The 24,021-nt window shown below is 39.6% G+C and overlaps 1 protein-coding gene across 2 annotated transcripts in view; it reads left to right on the top strand.

Annotated features, from left to right (window-relative positions):
• Nucleotides 1-11,031, top strand: part of PPARGC1A (PPARG coactivator 1 alpha) — a 112,541-nt gene extending 101,510 nt beyond the window's left edge. Inside the window, exons 11-13 of one of the 2 annotated variants that reach the window (XM_049630387.1) lie at nt 259-380; nt 714-865; nt 6,933-11,031. In XM_049630387.1, coding sequence (XP_049486344.1) covers nt 259-380; nt 714-865; nt 6,933-7,036 — 378 coding nt within the window. In that variant the 3' untranslated portion in view covers nt 7,037-11,031. The remainder of the gene's footprint in view (nt 1-258; nt 381-713; nt 866-6,932) is intronic. The other variant, XM_049630388.1, reaches the window with a different exon arrangement.
• Nucleotides 11,032-24,021: the final 12,990 nt, after the last annotated feature.

The following is a 24,021-nucleotide window of genomic DNA, read 5'->3' as shown; positions in this document are numbered from 1 at the left end:
GGAGAGCAAAAGCAGAAGAGTGAGATCCAGGGTAGGGTGCGCGGGAGAAAGAGCAGGACTGGAGAAATGGGCACGAAAACTGGGGTCACGTGTTGTCTCTCATTCAGTTTTAGTGTATGTTTTGCTTTCACTGGCATGCTCCGTGGGTTCTTGGTGCGCATGAGCATACACGTATGAATGTTTCTAGAGATGTAACTTCCTTCCTATCTCCAGAACTGGCAAAAGTCTCTCCTTACTCCCCCCCCACCCCTTCCCCAGGAAGAACGCCGTGTGATTTACGTTGGTAAAATCAGACCTGACACAACACGGACGGAACTGAGGGACCGTTTTGAAGTTTTTGGTGAAATTGAGGAGTGCACAGTAAATCTGCGGGATGATGGGTAAGAATCTTCAAGATTATTTCTTGTTTAGAGGCTGACATATGTAAAAAATTATGGCCATAAGATTACTAGGATGGGAATGCTTTGACAGATGACATGTTGAGTTCAGAACCTTATTTATTTTCTTTTATCCCTATTTATTAATCTTTCTAGTTGAGACTTCCTGTCCCAGAAATAAGTATTTAGCTGCTTGACAGGACAATCACACTGATAAATGGATGCAGCGGTTGAGACGTTGGCACCAGCCAAGTCTCCCGAAGTAAGGACGGGTTACAGGCATATATGTTAATCCTTCCTCACCAGCTTTGATCCTCTCTTCTTTGTCTGTTCCAGAGACAGCTATGGTTTCATTACCTACCGTTATACCTGTGATGCTTTTGCTGCTCTTGAAAATGGATACACTTTGCGCAGGTCGAATGAAACTGACTTCGAGCTGTACTTTTGTGGACGCAAGCAATTTTTCAAGTCTAACTATGCAGACCTAGGTATGGATTTTATTGTACATGGAATGAGGAATCCATAATGTAAGGCTCAAAAATGGAAGCAGGTGTAAACCATAGGCATATTGGGTTGGGCCATCATTTTATTTTGCTAGGGGGGATATTTGAATACATATTTTATCTTATTTCTAATTTTTTATCATCTGGGCCATTCTCAGAAGCAAGGGGCTTAGGTTTTGGAAACAAAGGACAGAAGTGAGTTCTTTGTAGTGTCTTCTCAAATGCCGAAAGTCTGGGCTATTTGCGTATGTGTATGTTAGCAAGTGTTTATGTTTGTGTGTGTGTGTGTGGGTGTGTGTGTGTGTGTCTTCATTGTGTAGGTTTGCAGTGCAACTCCTTTTGTATAAACCTTAGCATTATCATCATTGTCTCATGGAACAGAATATGCAAAAGTCTGGTTCTTTTTTCCTTATTGTCCTACAAACTCTTAAAAATGTTAAGACATATTCTACAAATTACACCTTGAGAAGAGAAAATATAATTTCATATGCTAAATCACACTATACTTTCTTTAAAACAAAAGGAGAGGGGAAAAAAACAACAACCCTGTTCTGTTTTTAGTGTTTCCAGATGCTAGGCACTGTGCCCGGGGCTCTGCAAGCATTTTCTTATTTAATTACTACAGAACAATCTTAGAAGGTGGCTATTGTTACTGTCACCTCCCTTTGACAGATAAGGAAACTGAAGCATTTCTAAGTATTCATTTTTCCTGTTATAAAAGTTATACAGACTCAAGGGGTAACATTTGGGAAATATAAAAAAGTACTAAGAAAAATAGTCCTATCACCCATCAGCACATCACCTAAAGGTCTGCTGTGTGATTTGCAGTCCAGTGTTTTGTCTCAGAATGTCTAATTTCTTACAGTTGAGGTCACATCATATAGATTTATAAAGCTTTAAATTCTACTTTTCTCAGTTAATATTATAGAAGTTCATTTTCCACTGTGATTCATGGGATTCAAAATAATTTATCAACTTATTTGAATGGTTGCACTGTATTGTGTTAGGTGAGTACCATTATATTTAATCATTCCATTACAGCTAAACATTTATTTAATTGTCAATTTTTTGGCATTATAAATAATGCCAAAATGGACATCTTAATTTTCTTCTCCATTTTAATTTGGTGCCTTTGCATGTCGGTCCCTATTTAATGTGTGTATTGTAAGCCTTTAAATTCTTAGATGAAGGAATGAAGGAAGGAAAATGGCAAATGTCTTGTGCATATGACATAATTATTTAAATCGATTTGTAACAATAATCATAAAATTAACATAGAAATCTCTTCCGAAGCATTACTCTGTATCTGTCTGCACTTGCTTTGGCTTGGTATAAAGAAAGAAATGAATACCAAATACGGGGATTTTTTTTCTCCCTTCCACCGAAGTGATGTCTTCCTAAAGTAATTGATATAGGTGGTGTGCATTGTTCGGGAGGGAATATGCTATAATTCACTTCACAGGCTAAATAGATAGTATGAAGCAGGGGAGAGGCAGCTGACTGTCAGAGAGATAGAGGCCTAGGGATGAAAATATAAAAGGTGGCAAGTCATTTGTTCAAATGTTGGCTGATAAAAACAGTCAAGACGGATTGAAGTCTTAAGTTGATTTGACTTATTTTCTTCAGTGATGAAGGCCAGGGTGTTTCCAGTCTTTCAAAACATCTAGAGTTTAAAATAAGCTACCTAGAGGGGCCTTTAAATCACGATTCATCACTGGTAGAGGGAGGATTGGATGGTATTTCCAAATTGAACCGGAGCCTCCCTGAAATATTTCTAAGAAGAATGTTTCCCCTCTTGTTATCTCTCTGTCTAGCCAGCAGCAAGAGAAACTTGACCGTCGCTAAGCTGGCTCTGTATTCTGTGAAAAGTAGGTTTGATGTGTATTGTAGCAGCATGGCTTTTTCCAATTCCCTCAAGCCCTACAATTTCACGAAGGGTAGTCGATTGGAGCGTAGTTGCTCTGTAGTGGAAAGACCCCTGGCTTTGGACTCTTACAGACCTGGTTTTGAAACCTGACTTAAATTCTGACCTTGAACAAACAATTACACTTCCTCTGCTTCCAGTCCTTCATTTGTAAACCACTCCGTAATGTTGTTGCAAAGATTAAATAAATGTTTGTGAAGCTGTTAGCACGGTGTCTGGCAGAAAGTAGGTGCTCAATAAATAGAAGCTACGATTATGATTATAAATGATGGCAATGAGAAGTTAGAAATACCAGTTATTTCATTTTTTTAATGTTTGTTTATTTTTGAAAGAGAGAGACAGGGACAGAGACAGAGACAGAGACAGAGTGTGAGGGGCAGAGGGGCATAGAGGGAGACACAGAATCTGAACCAGGCTCCAGGCTGCAAGCTGTCAGCGCAGAGCCTGACTCGGGGCTCAAACCCACTGACCGCGAGATCATGACCTGAGCTGAAGTCGGTCATTTAGCCGACTGAGCCACCCAGGCGCCTCTGAAATTTCAAGTTATTTTAAAATGAAAGCGTCAGCGTCAGGGGTCAGCTTCGGAACTGAATGACATTCATATGTGTCTTGTTTTTGTCCCCTGAAGATGTTCGGTGCAATGCTTCAGGGAATGTCCGGTGAATTTGGTGAACATGAGACCAGACTGGACACTTGGAGGGATCGGGAGCTCATATGTGTGTCCAGAGTTAGTGAAAATGATGTGATATAGATTAATTTTACCAAGAGTAAAGTGACCTATCATTTTAGATAGATTTAACCAGTTTTTTTTCTGTTTTTATTTGCTCCCCAAGCCAAGTTAGCTCACACATCCTATCCCTCTGCTATGGAGGCCACCTAGTGATTACCACAATGCTATTAGTCCACAGTATAATGATTCCAAGTTAATATCATGAGCCACTTTTATAAGTGAGACTCAGAGTTTAAAGGGACAATCAAAGTTACCGAGGTCAAGCCAGGATTTAGACCTGGTTTCCATGAATCTGTAATCTGTGAGTCTGTCTGTCTGTTTACTATCTTGTAAACAGATGGATCTTTCTGAAAGACCTCGATGAAAAATCTTGAAGAGGAGAGATAGAAATTAAATTAGGACTGTAGGACCAGAAGAGAAGGATGGGTCAGTATTAAGAATATAATAATTTGGGGTGCCCGGGTGGCTCAGTTGGTTGAGCACCTGACTACGGCTCAGGTCCCTATCTCCCTGTTCGTGAGTTCGAGCTCTGCATCAGGCTCTGTGTTGACAGCTCGGAGCCTGCTTCAGATTCTGTGTCTCCCTCTCTTTCTGCCCCTGCCCTGCTCGCACTCTGTCTCTGTCTCTCTCAAAAATAAACATTAAAAAAGGTATAAAAAGGAGTATAATAATTTGCTCATCAGGAATTAGTTATCGCATAAAACTTATACTAAGAAAAATAAAATAAATAATATATCCACCACAAATTATTAACTCAAAAAATGTATTACATTATCAGCATCTTGAATATATCCATAACTTTATATATACCCTTGGCATTAATTGGTAAATCATCCCAAGATCCCAACACAAATATTTTCAACCACTTTTTTTTTTTAGTATGCTGGCATTCAAGATTAATACATTCATTCAAAAAATATTCATTTTAGTACCTCCTTTGTGCCAAAAGTTTTCTAGGCGGTAGGAATACCGTTGTAGCATGATGTGTTTCTATTTATACGGTATCATTATTTGTAACAACTTATTTATTTTTAATAGCTAGAGTGGCTTTGGGGTTATTCCCGTAAAACTTTTATTATGTCTTGCTTGTGTTGCGACATCCTTCTTTAGTGGCAAGAAAGAGGTGTTGTCGATGTTATTTTCTCAGGAATTGTACGTAACCACATTCTGTATTCATGCGATGACAAAGAGTTTGCAGATGCCCGTAGTGTGACATAGTATGCCCGTATAAGTGATTCCATCTATGTGAATACCAGCCAGCATGTTTCATAGTGAAGAAACTCTTGAGAGCCACGGTTTTGGAGCATCTTTTGCTAACGAAAATATGGAAACCCTGAAACTCTGGGTTTGATGTAGAGTGACCCAAAGTTAAGATATTTTAAGTCTTCTCAGAATTTCCTTCAGGAAAGATATGTATGTGTGCTCTTGATGTTTCAGTGATGACCTTAATGCCACAGAGTCCGGCCATCAGGGAGCTCTTCTAACTTTATTTGTCATGCAAGTGGAATTCTGATTTCAAGTTAATGTCAAGCCACGAGCAGGACTTCGCGTGTGTGTGTGTGTGTGTGTGTGTGTGTGTGTGTGTTTCTACAAGAAAGACTTTGATTGGAACAACCGCTGGTCGTGAGGCTTTAGTGATACGAGCCAACTGCTCATCAGGCTATGAAGAGAAGGGTGGGAGCCAGTGTGATTTAAGAATTGACTCCTGGAGATTTTAGTGAGGAGCGATTGGCCGTTTTTTCCCCTTTCTTTTATGTCCGAGGCCGACTGCAGTTGCTGCTCTTACCTGGAAAAACTGGATTGACAAAACGTCAGTAAATACAAGGGATGGTAAGAATGAAAGGAAAAACAAAAGTGAAGGAATTTCCTTGCCTTTAAATCTGAGATGGTTAAAGGAGCTCGAAGCGAGGAGGGGAAATCAGCCCGGTACTGGAGAGCTTGAGGGATTGCAACCTTTTCAGCAGAACAGCTTGTGAGGTCAATGAGTATGCCTCCACATTATCTACTCTTACACTCTCTGTCACTTCGGACATTTCTATTTTGTAACTTATTCTGGATAAAACATACAAGGGTTCATATTTTAGTAGGATTGTTAATGTCTCCCAGAGAGGTCTTGTTTTCCCTTCAAATAAGTGCTTTCAAATGAATGAGTTTATTTGCAAGAGGCTTCCTATTCTGTCTCCAAGATACCTTTTCCTCATTTGCAAGACCGGCAAGAAATATCCGACTTTTTTATAAATGTCAGTGGAGGAAAATCAGAAATATTTAGAATCAGAATTTCATTTCACATCCACTGCTGCTGGAACATGACAGTTTTGTTAAGGGCTATGTGAAGTGTGTGGAACTCTTCACAAAAGCTGACTTGGACTAGCGTAGGAATTCAAAGAAGACCATGGTTTTATTCTTACCTGTGAATTTTTCCTCTTGTATTCTTGGGTAAAGAGGTTGGCTTTACCTTCTCTGGACCTGAAGTGTTTCCCTGAACCTTCTCATGTGGGCATAATTTGTGCCACTATTGCTGGGGTTTCCCCAAGGTACTGGAATAGATCAATGGATCATATGTCCCTCCTGCTTCAAAGGGGAGCAGTCAGGTGGCGAATGGGTGAAATTCTAATGATTCTCCCTCCTGCCCACTCTCCTGGCTTTTATGCTCTGTGAATCCATCCTATTGGATAGGGAAATTAATTCCAGCTTCTACTCTTACCTGTCCACCTCAGTTGTCGAGGAACCTTGGGTAAGTCATTTAACATGCCAGAAAGGGGGCAGGACATGTTTTTTTTTTTTTTTAAAGTATATTGATTGAATGTGTTGCTATGAATAGAAAGACTAAGTTTGTTCTGATTATCTCCTAGGATTGTTTAAGACTAAAATGAGTCAATAAATGAGTGTTTTGAATGCTTCCCACCCCTTACCCTTTGCAAATATATGTGTATTTTAAATACTTATTTTTATGTATTATATATTATATATATATAAATTCATAAGTATACTGATATATTATTCATAAATTATTATGCGAATTATATATATGTATCAATAGCATGCCAATAAAGTATAAGTATACTGATATATTATTCATAAATTATTATGTAAATTATATATATGTATCAATAGTATGCCAATAAAATATTGGGTGTATATACCCTCTGCAAATATGTACTTATATAAATTTATATCAATATTGATGTTGATGTCAATTATATTTATATCAATTAATATCACTATTGATATTTATAGCAATATATCTATCTAGATCTAGATCTAGATATTCCGATAAAAGTTGGGTATATTTTTTTTAACTGGACAAGTTGTGTTTGAATCAGGTAATCTTGAATTGGATGATTGAGTTAATGACACTTGGCAAAGGGTGTCTCTAACCTAGCTTGGGTTTCTTGCAGATTCAAACTCAGATGACTTTGACCCTGCTTCCACCAAGAGCAAGTATGACTCTCTGGATTTTGATAGTTTACTGAAAGAAGCTCAGAGAAGCTTGCGCAGGTAACATGTTCCCTGGCTGAAGATGACAGAGGGACGGTGAATACCTCACGGGACAGCGCGTCCTTCCCTAACTGACTATTGCAAGTCATACTTAGGAATTTCTCCTACTTTACACTCTCTGTATAAAAACAAAACAAAACAACAACAATACAACAAGAACAACAACAACAATGGTTTACATGAACACAGCTGCTGAAGAGGCAAGAGACAGGAAGGATATCCAGTAAGCACGTTTATTCACGGGTGTCAGCTTTGCTTTCCCTGGAGTCTCTTGGTGACGGAGTGTGTGTGTGTGTGTGTGTGTGTGTGTGTGTGTGTGTTTGCGCGCGCGGGTGTGTGCGCGGCTGCGGGTGTGTGGGCGTGGGTGTGCGCGCATGCGCACGGCTGGTGTGGGGGAAGTCTGTGTGTACAGGTGGGGACTGGGGGCACGTGACCAGAGTGTGCCCGGGCGAATCGCTTCAAATGGCAGCAGTTCCATGAAGACGCACGTAAAACCTAGAACTTCAAAATGTTCATACTCTATTCAAAAAGAAAAAAAAAAAAAAGCATAAATTCAAAAGGAAAGCAAACTAACCAACCGACCACAAACCACCCTAAAATGACAGCCACTGATGTCTGGGCATCAACCTCCGTACTCTGTTTTTTAAGAAAGTGCAAAATCAACTTGAAGCAAGCTTTCTCTCGTAATGCAATGGTTATCTGACAATCCCGAAGAAACCACAGTTTCGGTAGAACTAATATCCTTTCTCTCTCTCTCTCTCTCTCTCTCTCTCTCTCTCTCTCTCCCCCCCCCCCCGTCCCCTCCCCCTGTCTCTCCTCTCTCCCTCCTCCTTTCTCCCTCTCTTTCTTTTTCTTCTCTTTTTCCTTTTGCCATGGAGTCTGGGTGGGAGAGGATACTGCGGGCGCCAGAATGCTAAACTTTCCTAACATTTTGAAGTTTCTGTAGTTCATCCTCTATCCTGACACCCATGTAAATGTCCCACATGTTGATCTTCCACTGCAAATTTCAAAAGCCTCGTAAATGGTCGAGCGCGCGGCGTATTCAGTGGTTCTTTCTGAGGAGCGGGCACGGTGTTACATTACTGATGAGAGTTGGGTAGAACTCTCTGGTATGTGTTCAGATAGTGTCACTGCTACATTCTCTGATGTAGTGAAGTATTTACAGATGTTAAATGGAGTATTTTTATTTTGTGTGCATACTATACAACGATGTTCTTTTTTGTTACAGCTATGCACTGTAAATGCAGCCTTCTTTTCAAAACTGCTAAATTTTTCTTAATCAAGAATATTCAAATGTAATTACGAGGTGATACAATTATTGTACACTAACATATTTAGAAGCTGAACTTACTGCTTATATATATTTGATTGTAAAAAACAAAAAAGACAGTGTGTGTGTCCGTCAAGTGCAACAACAAAATGATGCTTTACGCACATCCATCCCTTCTTACGTGAGCGTCAATCTGAGCATCTTGTCAAGAAATATCCCAGCCCCCCCTAAAGGTATTAACCACTTACGCGATATTTTTCCACATTTTCTTGTTGCTTGTTTTCCTTTGAAGTTTTATACACTGGATTTGTTAGGGGAATGAAATTTTCTCATCTAAAATTTTTCTAGGAGATAATCATGATTTTATGTAAAGTCTCTCAATGGGTAACCATTAAGAAATGTTTTTATTTTCTCTATCAACAGTAGTTTTGAAACTAGAGGTCAGAAATCTTTTTAAAATGCTGTTTCGTTTTAATTTTTGTGATTTTAATTTGATACAAAATGCTGAGGTAATAATTACAGTATGATTTTTACAATAATTAATGTGTGTCTGAAGACTATTCTTGAAGCCAGTATCTCTCTCCCTTGGCAGAGTATGATGATGGTATTTATCTGTATTTTTTACAGTTACGCATCCTGTATAAATACTGATGTTTCATTCCTTTGTTTACTAAAGAGACATATTTATCAGTTGCAGATAGCCTATTTATTATAAATTATGAGGGGATGAAAATAATAAAGCCAGTGGAAATTTTCTACCTAGGATGCATGGCGACTGTCAGGTTGCAGTTGAAATGTTTCATTTGGAAAATTCAGCTTTTGCAGAAGCGGTGTCTCTACTTGCACTAGCTTGGCCTCTCACGTGACCATGATGTTGTTCTTGATGACATTGCTTCTGCTAAATTCAATAAAAACTTCAGAAAAACCTCCATTTTGAGCATCAGGATTTCATCCGAGTGCGGAGCCCCTGGAAAGGAAGTCAGGAAAGTTTGGAGTGTGTATTCAAGTTTCTAAATTGAGATTCGATTACAGTTTGGCCGACATGACTTTTCTGGAAGACGTGATACACCTACTACTTAATCGTTCTTTTCCTTTCTCTCGCCCAACACAATCTTAGAGAACGGATTTCACCCCCAGGCCAATGCAGCTAATTTTGATAGCTGTATTCATTTATCACCAGCATATTGTGTTCTGAGTGAATCCACTGTCTGTCCTGTCGGATGCTTGCTTGATTTTTTGGCTTCTTATTTCTAAGTAGATAGAAAGCAATAAAAAAAAATATGAAATCAAAGAACTTGTTCACAGGTTCTGCGTTACGGCAGTAACACATCTTTAATCCGCCTAATTCTTGTTGTTCTGTAGGTTAAATGCAGATATTTTAACTCTGTGTGAACGCCAAACTAAAGTTTACAGTCTTTCTTTCGGAATTTTGAGTATCTTCTGTTGTAGAATAATAATAATAATAAAAAAGACTATTAAGAGCAATAAATTATTTTTAAGAAATCAATATTTAGTAAATCATATTATGTGTTCAAGGACCAGATGCGTTCTCTATTTTGCCTTTAAATTTTTGTGATCCAATTTTAAATACATTCTCCTTTTTGCCCTGGATTGTTGACATGAGTCAAATACTTGGTTTCTTTTCTTACTTTTCAAAAAGACAACACTGCAGATTTCACGTTGAGGCTTAATTTATCCCCACTCTGGCCTGACAAATATTGTTACCGTGAAGATAGTTTTCCTCCACGGACTTCAAATTGCATCTAAAATTAGTGCAAAAAAGAGAATCACTAAACCGTCCGAGTAGAGCTTTTTGTATCTTATGCAGACCCTGTGGGTAGGCCATCAAAACGTAAACTGTGTTCCTCTTACTTTTATTTGTAATTTTTTTTTGGAGAGAATCTTTCCAATGAACACATGCACACCATCATCACTGGAGGCAAATCTCAGCATAGATCAGTAGGATTTTTAGATGACCGCAGGCCATTGCCTTCTTGCTGTGGTAAGTACCACATCTACAGTTTTGGGAACCGAACCGGTGCTTTAGAGATGTGGGCTTTTTTTTCTTCCTTTTTTTTTTTTTAAAGAGATGTAGCAGAATAATTCTTCCAGTGCAACCAAATCAATTTTTGCTAAACGACTCCGAGAACAACGCGGTTGGGCTGTCAACATTCAAAGCAGCAGAGAGGGAACTTTGCACTATTGGGGTGTGTGGTTGGGTCAGTTGAAAAAAGGAAACCTTTTCATGCCTTTAGATGTGAGCTTACAGTAGGTAATGATTATGTGTCCTTTTTCGATGGCTGTAACGAGAACTTCAATCGCTGTAGTCTAAGACCTGATCTATAGATGACCTAGAATAGCCATGTAATATAATGTGATGATTCTAAATTTGTACCTATGTGACAGACATTTTCAATAATGTGAACTGCTGATTTGATGGAGCTAGTTTAAGATTTGTAGGTGAAAGTGTAACACTGTTGGTTGAACTATGCTGAAGAGGGTAAGTGAGCGATTAGTTCAGCCCTTGCCGGGCTTTTTTTTTTTTTTTTTTTTTTTTTTTTTTTTTTTTCTTTTTTCCACCTGCCGATTCTACATGTATTGTTGTGGTTTTATTCATTGTATGAAAATTCCTGTGATTTTTTTTAAATGTGCAGTACACATCAGCCTCACTGAGCTAATAAAGGGAAACGAATGTTTCAAATCTACTTCTGCTTTTCTTATTTATTGTAACCAAACTCCTGGCATGTTTCTCAGATCGGTACCCATTACTCGCTTATTATTATTCTATTTCCTCTCTGGATCTCCCTCCCTTTCTCCCCGCTTTTCCATATTCATGGATGGATTTCAGCTGTACGGTAACGTAGACCTTCTGTGTTTTACCTTCTCTTCTTTCAAGTGGCAGAGGCAGAAGTGCTTTCTATCACGAGAAGTGACGTGAGACTTTATGAAATGGATTGCCTCTGTTTTTGTACAGAAATTGTGTCTTCCTGAGTACAAGCCATTGCCCCTAGTGAGAAACCTGCTGAATATTCAGCTTAGGAAGCAATTCTGTGGATGGACTGAACACGTTTCGAAGACTTGTTAACAGGACGCAGCCCCCATCATATGTAAGTCATCAGGTTAAATATGGGACGAGCCAATAGCCGCTGACACAGCTTGCCGTCAGGATGTCTGTCCGCTGTGCCTCGCAGGTGACTGGTGGTCCTGATGACAGAGATGACAGAGGGCACACTTATTAGGGCTCTGTCCTCTCCTGATTTCAGATGGTTGTCCCCGGTCCCAGCCACCTGCACTGCAAGACCCACCCTAAACTTTGGGGCGCTGGGGGGAAGGTGGCTAAATATATCCCAGCCCTCGCCCCCCTCTGTCTCCTAGAGCAAAAAAGTGTGTGTAATTCTTGGAAACAGTACATTGGAACCTGCCAAATAACACAAGAAGCGCTGCCCACTATTTCTATTTTATGCCACTCTAAGATTTGCCAGTCACGTTAGCAAAATAGAAAATAAAAATTGCCATTATCTAACCCAAATACCATCCTCATTGACAACCGTGGGCATGAAGCACTCCTGGAGATTCGGTAGATCGCCCTCAGATTCTGACCCGTCTCGGCTGATGCTTAAATTGTATACGACATTTTCAATCTTCTGGCTGGACCCAGCAAGGACATTAGAATAATGCAAGTATTTCTCTTAAAGGGTTTAAAGGTTAACTTTTTACCCTTCAAAACCTTTGGAGAGTAAAGAGGGGATGTGCAGAAGCAGCAGTAGTAGCCGCTGGTCTGATACGAGGATGTTCTGCGTCAAAACAAAAGATTTCTTTTTCATGTTGTCCTCAAAACATTAAATCACTCCCATCCTTGATGACACGAATGGCAAAAACAATTATTGGGACCAAAATTAGGCTGATAAAAAGAAATGAGCGCTGAATATGAATGGTTTACTTAAGGGGAGCTTGTCTCAATGCAGAAGTCCTCCAAACGAAATCTGCCTAAACTGTACAATGTGATATTCAAAATTCTTTTTCAGCGTTGCCGGTTTTCTCTCCGTTGTAGGATTATTTAGCTAATCATTGGATATAATTTACAGCCCCAACATTAGTATACTCATTTGACACTAGTGTTACGAGCTACACAGTTGTAACTCAGCATTAATTATAGAATATTTTAACCAAAGCATCCTTTTTGCAATATTTACTTTGTATTAATCTCGTATTTTGCAATTCCTGTTGCCATTCCTTGTTTTCAAACACATTATACGCCATTATAAATCAATCTTCGTACTTTATCAAACAGCAGAGAGTAATAAAGAAGGTCACAACTCATAGAGGAGTTCCTTGGAGGTTTGTAACATCATGATTTAAATCTCAGAAAGATTTAATCAAAAGCTGAATTAATCCCTGGGGGAAAAGATGCTATATAGATTCTATTGATGGGCACAAAGCAGCCTATTTCTTTTCATTGGTCTCTGTTAACACGTTGGGGAGAAGAGACACAGTTTTTTGGCGAGAACGGAAACAAGACGTCTTGATGGGGGAAGGATAGTATGGGATGGCCTTTATGCCACGTTTCTTCCCTTTCAGAATGGTCTGTTTCATTCTACTTACAGAGGCATTATCTGTTCTACTGCACGGTTAAGTTCAATGTCCTCCACCTCCTCGTTCCCTTCAATATATCCCATGTGATTCTAGTAATTCTGCAAAGTTCCCAAAGCTCCACTCCAGTCAAGCATGTGGAATATGAGGGTCACATGAGCTGACTCTTCTGTTGTAATCAGGTGACTGCCCCTGGGCAAATTCTCAGCATTTGGGGGACACTGGAAACTTGCGGGAAGAAATGATCATAAAATACGAGTATTTCTAGGATCAGGTTCCACTGAAAAGCTTATCATCATTCCATGACTGGGATGTATGCTAAAGAGGCCATCACCTTCCCATATGCCTCTTTTCTACCCATAATTCCCTAGAAATGTGACCATATTCCTGTTAGCTCAAAAATCATTACTTACCATCAGCCGACTTCTAGAAGGGGCAAAGTGGAATTAATTAATTGAAAAAAGTGAGAGAACTTTTAGAGGAGAAAATCAAATGATCCTATAATATTTTCATGATTAAATTAAATGAGCATAATTATACATGCACATATGCACACCAAGGCATTATTATAATCAAGGAACCTTAGAATATTATATTGTTCCAAATTTATGCATATAGCACTTACTGAAGACAAGTAGCTGGTGTGATATTTGAATCTGCATATTGACCATTTTCATATATTTTCATATATTAATTTCTAGTAGGAAGACGCTGAATTATTAGGAAAAATCCCGGGGTGATTTAGAAAAAATATTGTGCTTCCGCTCGTTTTTGAACATCAGGGGCACTTAGCAACATTATCTTTTCTCCCCACATAGTTTTCTGTGATGGATTTTCAACAAGATGACATCCAAGTGAAAGCCGAAATTAAATGGGAAGGAAAGAATGTTAAGTGGTAAAATCCTAAATAGCTTATTAGACTACTTAATTGGAGGGAATTTATTTTTGCTGCTGTTAGGAACTCCCTAGTCAAGCTTCTCTCTAACAATACTAATTGATGGGGGAAAAAAAGTAGCTATAGTAATATAGTTACCGCACAATACCCTCCAGCAGGTCATTTAAGGGAATTCACCGGTACTTTCCTTTGATTGACTTCTGTGTTGTTGAAAATCACTTCCTGTCTTCATTCATACCATTGCTCTCTCACTTCACTTCCAACTAGGCCTCTTGCCTATTCCTACTGAGATTCTCAGTGCGCTGAAAGGCTTGAAGGACAGTGAGACCATGCTTGTTCCTGGTTTAACCATTTAGACCATTTTCAGCTTGATTGCTATATCCTTTAATAAAGTGATTAGTGTTTCATAATGCATAGAGGTATCGCCCCGCCCATGAGCATTTTACTATTTGTTGGCAGGAATATGTGTACCCTATCAGGGAATAAGGATCAGTTACTTCCTAGAGCAGTTTAAGTTAGTAAACTGGCCACACAGTATGTGATGTCACCATATTACTTTCATGTCACGTAACTTAATGATCAAGGTCAACGCGTGGCCTAATTTTCCTCCAGTTATCTGGCTACATGGGAAAAACATCCTGATCCCTATTCAATAAGGTACCTTTCCCAGGGTCAGCAATCCACACTGCAGTTCAGACCGTCCAACAGGAAAATAACTGGAGGAAATGTAAAAACTGGCATTCACTGCCCACTGTTTGCCTCAGTGTCTGAAGATTAGAAGTACCTGTGTATTGGAAAATGACATTTTCCAATTTTTAATGGCAGGTTTGGTGGCCATACAAAGGAGCGCCAGTGAATGCACCTGATGAATGAAACAATTCATAGAGAGCCCATAAGAGTTTCTTTGTCACATGGTACGAGAGTCTCACTGAGCCACCTTCTGCCATGGCAAAGACGAAGACTAGAAAGGTCAGCTGGTGAAAAGACAAGAAATAAATAGAAGGTTAACCAAACACATTGGAACTTTGGGTACAAAACAAGGTTTGGGCAAAGATTCCTCATGGTTTCTTATTTGCTTTTCATGCCAACTCATTCCATGGGATTCTATAAACAAAAGAGGCGATTGTACAGCTGAGGCAGTAGAGTTGTGAAGAAGATGATGGACTTGATAATGCTTGTTCCACGTGTGTGCGTGGCTGTGTGTCAGCTACACAGCAGTTGGCCTTCACTGAAATGTTGTTCTGAGGAGTTGATTGAAATCCTGCCTATTACCTCAGCTACTGGATTGGTGGAAGGCTTTTAGGGATTTCCATAGCCAGGTTTTTGGATGGAAATTTTCACCTTTAATTTTGTGGAAGGATAAAAAGATGCCCCTATGTGCATGCAGTAAACAATGCTTTTCACATCCCAATAATTCATTGAGGAAGATCCCCTTTTTTCTTCTGATTTATTCAGTTTTACCCTCCCATAGCCATCTGAGACAAGGAACCTTCTCAGACTTTCAGCATTTTGAAGGTGAAAGTTGAACCCCTTCAAAAAGTCTTATCTGTTAGACACTGTGGAGACATTTAAACTCTGGCATTGGGGTGATTTACAAATATTTAATTTTTTTCACGCTCTCAAAAACTTAGCCTCATCAACCCCATTTGGAAACTGGATCAACCTGGAGACTTCCTTTCTTAGAATCAGCTCTCAGCAACGCATCTGCTTTCCTTGTTTCACAGTGATTCCACTTCGGCTGTGATGGTGATACTTAATCTGGCCAGTTTCCCCTAACATCTTCATTTTAAATTAGACAAATCTTCCTGTTGCAATGAGAAGACCAATGGGAAAAGCCATCCTCCATTTGAAAGTCCAGTAGACTCAGGGGTGATTAAAGCACGAAGATGATGATGACCATAATATGATCAGCTAACATTTATTATAAGATTATTATCTCCTCGTCACTTTGCTTAGCTCTTTATGTGAATTTTCTTAATTGGTCCTCCAAACTGAAGAATGAAGTAGATATACAACTGTTCCCATCGCATACATGAGGAAAGGGCGATGTAAAGAAGTTAAGGGACTGCCAAGATCTGAGCGAAGTCCAGTTCACCCCAAAACTTACTTCATTGACCATCTTGCTACATACAATGCCTCGACAAATAAAATCTAAATGCCCAGAAGAAAATATTTTGCATTGGAGGTCATTGAAAAGTTGGGGTAGGGTTGTTGTTACCATCTGGTTGAAGCCAAATTTAGCACATATAGCATCCATTCATCAAACTCTTCAAATTGGCCAGAATCCACATGAGGTTCTAAGAGCAAAAGGAGAACTAGATAGGGACCCTACCCTACATTCTAGCTGGAAATATAGTAAAAGAAAAATAAAATGTGTGTTTACTAATAGCAACAGCAGGACCCTCTTGCCAGGACCCTTTGTGTGTGTGTGTGTGTGTGTGTGTGTGTTTTCTGGAATACCTATTACTGTGTAGCAAATTTCTGTGAAGGTTAAGGTCAGAGATCCTCATACTTAATGGACAAAACTAACACAGGGCTGTGACACCATAGTATACAACCTGATTTAAAAGGACTGGTAGCCAACTTAAAAGGAAAAAAGTAGACTTCCTCCCTACATTAAAATGGATTTGGAGGTCTAAGTTGGCACACTATTACCACTTAGGCATTCCATAACAAAACCAATTATTTTAGAGCTCTTTATGATTTTACAAACACTATTTATTTTTTTTTTATTTTATTTTTAAAAAAATTTTTTTTTTTTAACATTTATTTATTTTTGAGACAGAGAGAGACAGAGCATGAACGGGGGAGGGGCAGAGAGAGAGGGAGACACAGAATCGGAAGCAGGCTCCAGGCTCCGAGCCATCAGCCCAGAGCCTGACTCGGGGCTCGAACTCACAGACCGCGAGATCGTGACCTGGCTGAAGTCGGACGCTTAACCGACTGCGCCACCCAGGCGCCCCTACAAACACTATTTAAAAGTTTCTGGTTTAGGCTGGGATGTATAAGAAACAATAGGCATATTGACAAGTTACCCTTTAACCGGATGCTTCCTCATTCCTGTGTTCATGGTCATTGTTATCTTGTCTATCAGCTGTTCGTGGCAGAGGGCCTCCTCAAAATTTCTCAGATATATTCATCTGGATTTGTCTCTACAGAGCTAACCTTTCTACAGTTGGGTCTGAGGATTACCATGGAAATCAATCACTAGACACTCACAGTCCCAGTTTATGGGTGGTCTTTTTGGGGTAGTGTTCTCGTTGCATCTAGCACCAATAGTAGAGAAGAGGGGCTCGGTTTCCAATACGGTTTCCAATACGGCAATATCTGGGCTCCATCTCCAACTCAGTTGTCAAGCTCAACGAGGTCAGTTAAGATCATGTAATGGGAAAGAGGGTGGTTGATCAGTCTTTGGAATTCTATGAACCCTGAATAGTCCAGGGTTTGTGGTCTCCATGGTGAGATACAAATGTTCGTGAAATGACTAACAATGGCTACAAAACAGATGTTGTCAGTGACTCTTGTAAAAAATAGCTTTAATTATAAAATATTTCAAACAAGCATCAGGTCATAAAATAATGAAATAGAGCCCTGTATATCCACTTCCTTGATTTATAAGATCTTAACATGTTGCCTTGTATGCTTAAAATCTCTCTTCAAACAAATCACATACCCATCTCCTTCCCCTCTCAGTAGTGACCCATCTCCTGTGGTTGGTGTGTGTCATTCCCCATCCATTTCTTTCTCTTTTAACTGCATTTCCATATATCCAAAATTAAGATGCAGTATTATTGTGTGTCTTTTGAAAATTTACATAATGTTTTTCTACCGTACTGTATGTATCCTTTTTGCAATTTGCCAGTGGTGCCTTTTAATGCAAATGCAATTAGAACAATTCAGCCCTGGTGTAAGCCAGAAGGAAATCCTTCTTTCCAGGTGTTTGGAGTTGCCTTAGCAGCTGCTCCAACTGTCCCAGCTAATCATTCTTCGCAGTGTTTCTGACATTCATCTTGGTTTCCTATTTATCACTTTGGCTCATGGTTAAGTGCATTTATGCAATATCTTTAAAAATCTTCGACCCTTGGTCCATACCCTCATCTTGCTTATTGAGTGGTTATAAACTTATTCCAGAGAAACAGGAGGTCATAAAATCACAGCAGAAGATGAAAACCCATACCTAGGTTTTTGTTCTGTTTTGTTTTTTATAGGAGAATGGATTCTTTGATTTTTTTTTTTCCTTCTCTGCTAAGTCAGAGATTTTTGCCAGACTCCTAACCTTCCCATTCCCACATACCTGTGAATGGCCATGCCCTCTCAGAGAGGACATCGGGGAGCCCCAGCACTGAAAAAATTATTTCTTGTAATAGTAACCGATTAAACTAGTTACCAGCTGGGGAGCATGTTTTAGCACTTAAGTTAATTGAACTGTTGCAAACTAAATATGATTCTAAATTGTTTCAGTATTCCAGAGTACTTCAGGCGTGCAGATAAAAATGAAAAAAAAAAAACAAAACAAAACCAAATCGGTTTGAAATGTGCAAATCAGGCATACAGTGCTGACATTTAGATCTATGACCTGATAACTCTGCAGTAGGTACCTTGAAAAATTTTGTGGGCTTTTTTTTTTTTGTCTCCTTTTGCTGAGCTCTCCTTTGAAACCCCTGACCCACTACTTGATGTAATATTCAATAAGGGGAAGTCAGACTGCAGAGGGGAACTGTCTGCATTAGGGTTTTCCTACCATTTTGCCAAGAAAATAATCTCTTTGTGATTCATTTCATGAGCCAAGTAAGAAAGGAATTGTTGAAAAGAGGCTGTGATTTATAGAAGAAATGCAGAGTTTTGTTCTGGAAGAATCTGTCTAGAACTTGGTTCTAGACTCTGTTTGGAGGGCATGTTTCTCCCTGAGGTGACCTTTCTGTATTTAGGACTGCTACATACAACCAACGGATGTTTAAATTCAAAAAAGGAGGTAGTTCTGAAGTAAGTCTGGATGCAGAAGGCACTACTCCCTGATCTGATCTGTCCCTGCTCCTTCATGTCTCTCCCATCACCCAACAAATATATGGATGATATTCCAATTCCAGAGTTTTCTGTTGCTTTGCATTTTCCAACCCTCTGCATAGATCAAACCAATGGTTGGGATTGAATAGGTTGTTTTATAGGCATAGATAGGCTGTGAACCTCTTGGCAGCTTAACGAATCATTGTTAATAGGTTATACAAGATCCGTGGCAATTTTTCCATCCTTCCAAGGTCACCCCTCTCCCTTCTAAAGGAAACCTTGTTAGAGTGAAATGCCATCCCTATTGTCTTCATGGATTCTCACTGAGAAGATAAATAAAACTCAAAGGATTCTAGAACTAGCATCACGATGAGGATCTTCAAGGACACATACGAAGATGCTTGGGTCACAGAAGCTAAGTTCCTGGCTTCAGGTCATGCAACGGTAGAGCCTGAGTTAGAACAGGCTGCAGTTACATCACTTACGCTACCTGTTGCTGAGCGCCATATAATATCAGAACATGAACCAGCAATACAGTGACAATAACAAACTCTTACAGAAGAAATTGAGTCCATTAGGACAACAAGGATATTGACTGACCAGTCAGGTGTGGCCAGAACAGGAGGCAGAATTAGTCTCATTAAAGATCAGGCAGCTGCACCCATAGTGGGAGTTGTGAGGTCCGTGTACAGGTTTCCTTCCCACAAAATATCTCTTCCATGGGTGACTTACACATAATGCTTACAAATAATCAACATTTGGTGATTCACATATTTTAAAAATTTAAAATAAAACTGAAAAAATAAAATGATAATAAATAACGAAAATGATGTAAGCCAATGAACCAGAGACATTACCAGTTCTAGCCCACTGTTGCTCAGATAATTTCAAGGTGTGTTAGAGCAAAAGTGAAAGAAATCTGGATACCCAAGCCCTCACTGACTGGAGAAAGGCAGGAAAGACAATGACACTGGGCGATCAGAAAAAGGACATATAGTGGGTGTGTCATTGACTTCACTCACATTGACTTGAAGTTTGAGTGGGCTCCAAGAAGATGTAGTATTTATATTCTCAATGCCTAAGAACTTTCTTCTTCACTTATTTTTTCATTCATTAAAGTTATTGAACATCTACTTTGAGTGTTGTACTAGACCTAAAAGGGATGATTCATATAGTTCCTATCTTTCAGAAATTCTTAATCAAGTGTGGAGACATGTACTGTATTGACAAATGCCAGCAAAATACCTGCTCTGTCCCAGACACTGTTTCAGTCACCAAAGTGGAAAAAAAATGAGTTAATGAGAGACCCTGTCTTTGAGCAATTTGTAATCCAGTGGATTCATTACAATGTCATGAGCATATAACTAGGAAATGTCCCAAGATCTATGGAAACAAATCCACTAAGAAAAGGGGGCTGGACAGTGAAGTCTCTACGGGATCTTTACTGCCTGAGTTGACCTGGATATGTAGAACTGGGCAATGGCAGAAGTAGACGTAGTACAACAATCTTTTCCCCAGGTCTCTCTAGAATTGAAAGCACTCTAGAGTTCCCCACTCTGTCTGCCTATGAACTCTTGCCGTATTTCCTTGACTCAGTTCAAGTGTTGCCGTCTCGACAAAAACTCTTCTGACCTATCCCCACCTCCTACCCCAGATTTGTAGAACTGGCTCGTTTTTGTCTTCTACATCCACATCTATCACAGCCATGACAATATCATATTTTAATTTATTAATTTACCTTTGTTTTGCCCTTTGGGTTTACGAGGATACTGACTGGACGGAGGGATGGATATGAATTTTCATGTTTAGCTAAACTAATCCCCAAATTCTGTGGCTATGAAGCATTTCTGGAGTATCATTCTTCTGAGGCTCCTGTAAAAATGGCAATTTATGATTCTTGAGATGGGAAAATGATCCCTCAAGCCTTCTGTAGCAAATTGGGTGTAAGGAATACTCATATGGTGGCATTTGCCCTCTCATGGCTCAGAGAACCACCTCCTGACACAACGGTTTTGCTAGGACAAAGATGTGATATCTTCATTTGAGGGTAGTTGGGATGAACTTGTTCCACTTGGTCCACGCAAAACAACTGTCTTTTCTCAGCACGTTAGGACATCTCCTCCCACGGGGTAGCTCTGGGGAAGCTGCTGCTTCTTGCTTCTAAACATCATTTGCTCTTCTTTTCTAGCTGCTTGGTTCTGATACTGGATTCCTTGCATTACATACTATGGAGGCCAGGCTTTTGGGTTCTTTACCCAAGAGCGAACTTGGGTCAGGCAAGGGGGCTGCTAATGAAAGGAATACAGGACCAGTTTTCCTTTTTTTGTTGTTGATTAATTAATTTTTTTAATATGAAATTTACTGTCAAATTGGTTTCCATGCAACACCCAGTGCTCCTTCCAACAGGTGCCCTCCTCAGTCCCCAGAGCCAGTTTTCCAAGTATTTGGTCATTAACAGTCTGGTTACAGTTTTAGGGCAACCTCACTGGGGGCTTAGAAATTTCTGCTGAGTATGAGGACTTCGGGAAGCTCGAAACTTAGTGCAAAAGCCTCACCTGATCTGAAGGTGGATGAAGCCGAAAGAGATTTCCCCATGCCTTCCAAGTATCTGTCCCAAAAGTCTCATTTCTCCTATTTCCATGGCCAAATGAATTGTCACATTCATGTGCATCCCTTCCCCAGCAATCTGTTTATCAAGAAAGAGAAGCCTGTTGTCTCCCAATTTCTGCTTTCCAGGTGACTGATATTAATTAGGTTGCAGCAGGCGCAATTTATCTCTAGTAGAAACCAAAGCAGATGAAAATGCTGCCGTGCAGTAAGATTTCTTTTTCTTGAAAGAATGAATGGGATGAAGATACTTATCTGCGAGAACAGGTTTCAGGTGGAGCTTCCATCAGCAGTGCTTTGAAATGCATTGTTAGAGTATGGCTGATCCGGGTAAGAAATAAAAATAGCATGTCATATTTTGGCTACATTAACTCATTTCCAACAGAAGAGGCTGAGGCCTCTGCACATTGATAGACTTGCTCTGAAGGAGCAAAGCACCAACTAATAACTCTGAAGTTGGTTCTCAGTTATTGGCATTTCTTGAAAGATATTGCTAATTTCCCCAAAGCTATGGCTCCACTGTAGAATTCATCTCAGTCCCCCAGTACAGAGAACAACAGTTTTAAATCAACCTAGCCTCCCCCTTTTATTATTATTGTGTGCCCCTCTAAAATTGTCCCTTCTGTCGAGTTTGAATATGGAGTCAGCTCTGATCAAGAAGTTGGCAAGTAATGAGAACAGTGGGACAGTGAAATAACTGTCTTCTTTCCCCACATGACCCCAGGAAATTTATTTCTTTCCATCTCTTAGCTTCAGTTTCCTCAATAAAAAGTGGGAAAATTAAGTCCATTTTGTGGGGTTGATATATTTCCTGATCTGTGTCAAAGAACCTGGCAGACAATGAGCACATTCACATCCCTTCTCAGTGACAGTTGAGATGCCTTTCAAAACATGGAAATTTGTAATGAAATCTGAGTTCCAAAGAATACTTTTTCAATCAACATTTTTTTAGTTCTCCTCCACTATTCCAGATAGACTAAGGGAAACAAAAACAAAAACAAAGAAACCAAAACCCTGGCATCAGTTGGACTAGAATCTCTGGGTGTTAGTTCTGGCTTTAGTATTAGCTATACGCACCTTGCTAATACCCTTTATCTCTCCCAGCCCCACTGACCACATCTCAAAGCAAAGGGGGTAGATAAGTTCCAATTCTAAAATGGTATGCAGGTAGAAAAATATGCTCTCATCCTTCTCTTCTGGCTATCCTATCATATTCTCCTTTGTTAGTTTCTTTTCCTCGACTTAACTCTTTCATGTTGATATTCCCCTGGCTTTTTTCTTGAATCATCTTTCTGTTCTTGATGTGTGCCACTGTATCCTTGAGATGTATCACTGACTCCAATAACACTGACTTCCCAAAGGCCCTGGGAGATGACTTCTATATCAATTTCACCAACCCAACCACTGCTCAGACTCATTGACCTACTGGACATGTCCCTTTGAGTTTCCCCTAACAATAAGATGATATGTTCCCAAGCCGAACATATCATCTTATTCCCTAAAAATCTACTTACATTCCTCTTTTCAGAGATTGTCATCAACTCAACCTGCCCTGTCCAAAAACCTAGGAGTCACTATAAATCCTTCCTTCTTTTCCTCACCACATCGAATTTCACCAAATCGAAGATCATCGCATTTTCTTTATTTTACTTCTTTCAAAGCTCTCAAATTGATCGTTTCTCATTGTCATTATTTCATATATAACCAATTCCACCATTTCTTCCATTTAGTTCAAAATACTGTTTCTGGAACCCCAATTTTATCCTACCCTGCCCTTACTTAGAGTCCACTGATGTGCTCTTAAAAAAAGACTCCCTGGAACCAAATGTCAAGTCCTTGGCATTGAGCGTGAACTCATCTACGAACGGTCTCTCCCCTCACACAAACATTATTTTTCCTCATGTTCCCAGCGCTATTGCCCCCGGCATGACAGCTCCACTCTTACTGCATCCTTTACAGCTTCCAGAATACAGTATGCTCTATTCTATCACGTTTCCGAAGCTTTGCAAAAGCCATCCCCTCTACTTGGAATGCCCTCCTTCACCCGCTCTATGAGAGAGCCCATCGGCCTTTTCCCCATGGTGATTAAGAGCCCATGCTTTGGGGTAAGATATACTAGATATCAAATCCCAGATCTAGTACTTGTAAACTTTGTAAGCAGGCTGTTACTGCTCTCTAAATCCCAGTTATATCACCTTTAAATGGAAATAGCAATATCTGCTATATAATGTCATTCTAAAGATTAAATATGATGTATCTAGTATGGCATTTGGCACGTAGGAACATTCAGTAGTTGTTAACTAACGCGTGGCCTTTACAACGAGAATCTAAGCGCCTCCCGTCCCCAACTCCATCTCTCTATGTCCTGAGCTGGAATTTAAGCTCCATGATGTCAGGACAGAGTCTATTTTGTTGACGTATATCTAGCACTTGTCACTCTGAGCCACAACAGGCCAACCATAAACAGTTTTTCATTTCCATTGAGATTTGACTCCAACACTGTTCCTTCTGGAAAGCTCTTATTAAATCCCTAATCTTCACTCAGCATTGGTTAAATACTCCTCTTATACACTAGCTTATATGCTATCAAAATGGTTTCACTTTCCCTTCTAGACTCTTGAGG

This window comes from Panthera uncia, chromosome B1, assembly GCF_023721935.1.
Source record: "Panthera uncia isolate 11264 chromosome B1, Puncia_PCG_1.0, whole genome shotgun sequence".
Taxonomy (NCBI): Eukaryota; Metazoa; Chordata; class Mammalia; order Carnivora; family Felidae; genus Panthera; species Panthera uncia.
Note: the sequence above shows the minus strand (reverse complement) of the source record. Positions and strands in the feature narration are given on the sequence as shown.